The sequence below is a fragment of the Miscanthus floridulus genome, chromosome 1, assembly GCF_019320115.1.
Source record: "Miscanthus floridulus cultivar M001 chromosome 1, ASM1932011v1, whole genome shotgun sequence".
NCBI lineage: Eukaryota > Viridiplantae > Streptophyta > Magnoliopsida > Poales > Poaceae > Miscanthus > Miscanthus floridulus.
The window spans coordinates 71,382,176-71,387,886 of record NC_089580.1 but is presented as its reverse complement, the minus strand read 5'-3'; the positions used below and the strand labels follow the sequence as shown (position 1 = coordinate 71,387,886).

General features: G+C 56.3%; 1 protein-coding gene across 1 annotated transcript; it reads left to right on the top strand.

Moving 5' to 3' along the window:
- Positions 1-1,719: 1,719 nt before the first annotated feature.
- On the top strand, positions 1,720-4,347 carry LOC136486802 (scarecrow-like protein 6). Its single transcript, XM_066483826.1, has one exon. The coding sequence runs from the start codon at positions 2,070-2,072 to the stop codon at positions 3,996-3,998; it is 1,929 nt and encodes a 642-aa protein (XP_066339923.1). The 5' UTR covers positions 1,720-2,069; the 3' UTR covers positions 3,999-4,347.
- The last annotated feature ends 1,364 nt before the right edge of the window (positions 4,348-5,711 follow it).

Sequence of the window (5,711 nt, the reverse complement as noted above, 5' to 3'; positions counted from 1 at the left end):
AGGACACGTGGTCGTCTGCGAGCGACCGGACGCTGGGGTCCAGCGTCCGGTCAACACGACTGGAGCGTCCGGTCAGAACGCGTTTTGCCCAGTAAAGGGGTATAACGGCTCTATTTGATGGGGGCTCTATTTATAGCCCCATGGCCGGCTCAAGGGAAAGCCCTTGCACATTTTCATTAACATAGCAACCTTGTGAGCCTAGCCAAAGGACTCCCACTCATCTACATCATTGATTCATCATCATAGTGAGATTGGGAGTGATCCAAGTGCATTGCTTGAGTGATTGCATCTAGAGGCACTTGGTGTTCGTGTTTTGCTGCGGATTTCTCTTGTTACTCTTGGTGGTTGCCGCCACCTAGACGGCTTGGAGCAGCGAGGATCGTCGAGCGGAGGTGGTGATTGTCTCCGGCTCCGATCGTGGTGATTGTGAGGGGTTCTTGACCTTTCCCCGGCGGAGCGCCAAAAGGTACTCTAGTGGATTGCTCGTGGCTTGTGTGATCCTCATCTTGTGTTGGTTGTGCGGCACCCTATTGAGGGTTTGGCGTGTGAAGCCAATTAGCGCGTGAACCTCCAAGTGAGTGAATCGCCACAACGAGGACTAGCTTGCCGGCAAGCAAGTGAACCTCGGTAAAAAATCATTGTCTTCATCATTGATTCCGAGGTGATTGGTCATCATTGTTATTCATCTTCGTGATTGATTGGTTCATTCATCTACACGGCGGTATAACCCTCTTAATCACTCTCTTTACTTTACCGCAAACTAGTTGACAAGCTCTTTAGTGTAGCTAGTTGTGAGAGCTTGCATGCTTGGTTGGTGTGGCTCTTTAGTTAGCTTTTGAGAGCACACTAACATAGGGTAGTGTCATTGCTCTTGTGTGAATTGACACTATCTAAACTAGAATTGTGGTAGGTGGCTTGCATTTTGAGTAGGCTAGCGCAACACTCGCTTCGCCTCATAATTGTCTAACCATTTGGTTAAGTGGTGTTGTAGAAATTTTTATTAGGCTATTCACCCCCCCTCTAGCCATTAGGACCTTTCAGCTGCTCGGGGCAACGGCGGCTGCTCGGCCACTGACGGACGCGGGCCGCGGCGGTCAGTTTTATTCGGCTCTGCCGCGCCACGGATCAGGACGTGGCAGTGCCACGCCAAGATCGGTGGCGCGGCAGGCCCTGTCCCGTCAGCAGTCAGCGATTCCGGTCGCCGCCACGTCAGCCCTCTGCCGCGTCACTATGCATAGCGCGGTACATGCATTTGGCCACGCAAGTGTTAGTTTTTTAAAAAAAAAACTGATCGTGTTAGATTTAAAATTAGTTTTAAAAATTATTAAAATTAAAAAAAATGCCGCGCGCTAGCACACCGGCACCGGCGCGAGGCAAAGTGAGCTTGCAGGGTGCTACAGAAGTTCCTGGCTCAACATTACAAGCTAGTGAACAGTTGCTCAAACAGTATTATGTCTGCGGAAATATCTCTTTCCTGCACCATGCATAAGGAATTTTGCACAGCGCACAGCCTTTTGCACCAAAACGAGAGCTACAGTGCTAAAGCCTCTCTCCCTTTGAGCCAATTTTTTTATTTATTTGTTTCAAGGAAAATCTACTCCTACTCTACTGTATGGACAGAGAAATGAAAGGGAGAGGAGAGGACAGAAGGAGGAAGGCAAGTCCTCAGCGGGAAGGCCACCCCACTTTATTTATTGCCTTTTTCACGTTGTACGCTATCATTTCGAGATCAAGACGCTGCCAGGAGAATAAAATACTCTCTCCTCCCCCACACACCCCTCCACCCTCCTCACCCCTCTCATCACAAACGCTCAAGGCTCAGCCGCGGAAGAGAAGAGAGAGACCAGACCACCACGACAGACAGAAGAGGAGGTAGAGAGGGAAGGGCCGAGGAGCTGGTAGTACGAGAGCGTACTGAATGATGAGTCCTTGGACTCTACAACCAAGCGCTCTCTGAAAGAAGCAACAGGCCATAGGACAAGACGTGTCGGGAGGAGGAAGAAGCAGCCAGGGACCAGCAACCGTCGCCATTCCTGGTTTGCTTTTGCTGTTATGAGGAGTTGGCTTAGATGAGAGGAATGCTCTTTGCTGGTAGCGCACGAGAAGGGCACGCGGGGACACTGCTGCAACAGCAACGACAGGGGCTCGCCGCCGGCAAAGTCTCCGGCGCCGGCGACCTCTGGGAGCCCACGTCGGTGCTCGACCACCGACACAGCCCGAGCCCGAGCCCTCCGACCTCGGTTTCCACGCTGTCGTCGCCCCTGGGCGCCGCGACCGCCGGTGTGGCGGCCCTCGCCGGTGCCAACGCCAAGAACATCTCCCCGCCGCCGGTGGCGGCGGCATGGCCAGGGGGAGGGGCCGGGGAGGAGGCCGTGGCGGGGGGCAAGGAGGAGTGGCAGCTCGCGCCGCTTGACATGGGCCTTAGCGCCGGCGAAGGGTGGGACGCCGCCGGCGCCGTCCTGTCCGATGGCGCGGCGCCGGCGGGACTTGCCCCCGACCACACCCTCCTCAGGTGGTTCATTGGCGGCGAGGACGCGTCTGCGGCCATGGGGTCTGTCATGGATCCGCCGGTCCTTGAGCTGGACCACGCGCCGTCCATGATGTCGCCGGCGTTCGGGGCCAGCATGCCGTTCGCGCCGGCCATGGAGGACGTCAAGGTGGTGCCTTTCGGCCACACGCCCAACTTCCTGGTCCACCATCACCAGCACCACCCCCAGCCACACGCCGCCTTCTTCGGCTCGCACTCGCACCCGTCCCTCGACGTGGCGCCGCAGACGAAGCGACCCCACCCGATGGCCGGCGCGCCGGCGCCAAAGCTGCCATCTTTCCCTGGGCCCGTCGCCCAGGCGGGCGGGTTTGCGCCCGCTTTGAAGCCCAAGGCGGAGGCTGCTAACGACGAGGTGACCGCTGCGGTGGACCAGCTTGCCGAGGCGGCCAAACTTGCCGAGGCTGGCGACGCCTTCGGCGCCCGCGAGATATTGGCGCGGCTCAATTATCGGCTCCCCGCCGCTCCCACGGCCGGGACGCCGCTGCTCCGCTCAGCCTTCTACTTCAAGGAGGCCTTGCGCGTTGCGCTCTCCCCAACCGGCGAGGTCCTGGCGCCCCCGGTGTCCACGCCGTACGACGTGGTCCTCAAGCTCGGGGCGTACAAGGCCTTCTCCGAGGTCTCCCCCGTGCTCCAGTTCGCGCACCTCACCTGCGTGCAGGCGGTGCTGGACGAGCTCGGGGGCGCCAGCCGCATCCACGTGCTCGACTTCGACATTGGCATGGGCGAGCAGTGGGCGTCGCTGATGCAGGAGCTCGCGCAGCGCTGCCCCGCGGCGACGCTCAAGGTGACCGCATTGGTGTCTTCGGCGTCGCATCACCCGCTGGAGCTGAACCTCATCCACGAGAACCTCTCCGGCTTCGCCCGCGAGCTCGGCGTCTTCCTCCAGTTCGCGGTGTTCAACATCGACACCCTGGACCCCGCGGAGCTGGTGGCCATCACCAGCGGCGACGCCGTGGCCGTGCACCTCCCCGTCGGGTCGGCCCACGTGGCCGCAATGCCGGCCGTCCTCCACCTCGTCAAGCGGCTCGGCGCCAAGGTGGTGGTCTCCGTGGACCGCGGCTGCGACCGCACGGAGCTGCCGTTCGCGGCGCACCTGTTCCAGGCGTTCCAGTCGTGCGTGTCCCTGCTCGACTCCGTCGACGCCGTGGGGGCGGACGCCGAGGCGGTGGCCAGGATCGAGCGGTTCCTGGTGCAGCCCGACGTGGAGCTGCGCGTGGTGTCGCGCCACCGCGCGTCGGCCATGGACAAGCCGCCGCCGCCGCCGTGGCGGACCGTGTTCGCGTCGGCGAGGTTCGTGCCGGTGCAGGCCAGCACGTTCGCCGAGTCGCAGGCGGCGGCCCTCCTCAAGAAGATGGCACTGATGGGGTTCCGCGTGGAGAAGCGCGGCGGCGCGCTCTGCCTCTACTGGCAGCGCGGGGAGCTGGTGTCCGTGTCGGCGTGGCGGTGCTGACCGCCGCCGTCGGCAGTGGCCAGCCAACCGTGAAATCTACCACAAGCCCGGTTTAGCTAGGACTAATGATCCTGCTACGAACAAAAATATTTTTCACCGTCGGTCGTCGTTGTAATGATCTCATCTGATCTGGTCGTCTGCTTATTAGTCTGTCCTACCTATTAATCGGAGTAGGTCGTCCGTTGCCTGGCTTGCAGCCCCGGTCGCTCTGCTCATGTTGATTTGCAGAGTAGATTGTGGTTTGCATATTGTAAAACGTAGACGTGGTGCAGTAACCAGCGCATTCTACCGCCCGTGTTGCCACTCTTTTTATTGCTGTGAAATCAATCAATGGTTATGGCGTTTGAAATGTTCTTTCTGCTCTGCAATTGCTTTTTGTTTACAGAAAGAAATGTTGCAGTTCTAAACGGCTGGCATCCGCAATTCGATCATATCTAGCCTAGCCCCCAACTTACAAAGCATGAACTGAAATTCGTTCCTGTGAAAATTATGAGGCGTGTTTCCTTATGAAATCCATGCATTCGGAAGAAAAGCACAGTAAGGTGCTGTTTAGTTGCAATTCATTTTGCAAAATTTTTTAAGATTCTCCGTCACATCGAATCTTTGGACGCATGTATGAAGCATTAAATATAAATAAAAAATAAAACTAATTACACAGTTTAAACGAAATTCATGAGACGAATCTTTTAAGCCTAATTAAATTATGATTGAACACTAATTATCAAATAACAACGAAAGTGCTGCAGTACCATTTCCCAAAATTTTTCACGAACTAAACAAGACCTAACTCGAATCGAAGCGGCCGTGGTAAAAAGTCATCTGAATTACGGAGAAACTGGTGCGGCGGCAAGAACAGACACCTGGCAAAGGAAGGCCCTCTGGCCTCTGCACGAGAATGGCGTGTGCGGCGGAGCTGGGACTGGGAGAGAGGCCGACAATTGGACGACGGAGAAGAGTCTCCAGCTCAGCAGCAATGGCGCGAAACAAAAACAACGATCGGGAATAAAGCGGCCACCGCATGGGCGCCCGCCGGAAGCAAGCATAAAGGCGGCCGGCCGGCAAATTTTGTTCCCGAGTGGGATTCCGATTTGCACTTGGCGAGAGCTAAAGATATACCACTACTATAGGACTCCGGTTGCTTAGCCGCCTAAACAACCGATTTTTTGTTTTTGTTTTTCAGCCCCCCCCCCCCCCCCCCCCCCTCCCTTTTTTTTAAGATTTTGACAAATAGGCCCCGATCAGTATAAAAAATAGGCATACCCAGTGCAGAGAGCTCCCGCTCTATGCGGGGTCTAGGAAATGATGTCAGGGGTAAGCCTTACCCTCGTCTGTGCAATGAGAGGAGGCCGCGACTCGAACCCGGGATCTTCGGGTCACACGCGGTAAGATTCTACTACTAGCACCAGGCCCGTCCTTTCAAAAAATAGACCCTGACCTCGGCACCGTGATAATTGGCGCCGAGCTTACATGTCTCGGTGCCAGGTCCAGGGTCATTTTCTGCGTATCGTTGACGTGGCTGCTTGTGTGGCGCGGACGTGGCATGAGCTCGGCGCCGTGGATCTTAGCGCCGAGCTCGACGCCGTGGATCTCCCCAATTACTACGTCGCCGAGCTATGAAAATTGATAAATTTTAATTTTTACCATGACTTGGATATTGAGAAATGTGCTGAACTCTATATTTTTTATAGTGACTTGTTGTTTTATCACTTAAAA

What these genes read in the sequence shown, in the direction of transcription:
- LOC136486802 (XM_066483826.1), top strand. Translation starts at nt 2,070, where the DNA reads ATGAGAGGAATGCTCTTTGCTGGTAGCGCACGAGAAGGGCACGCGGGG.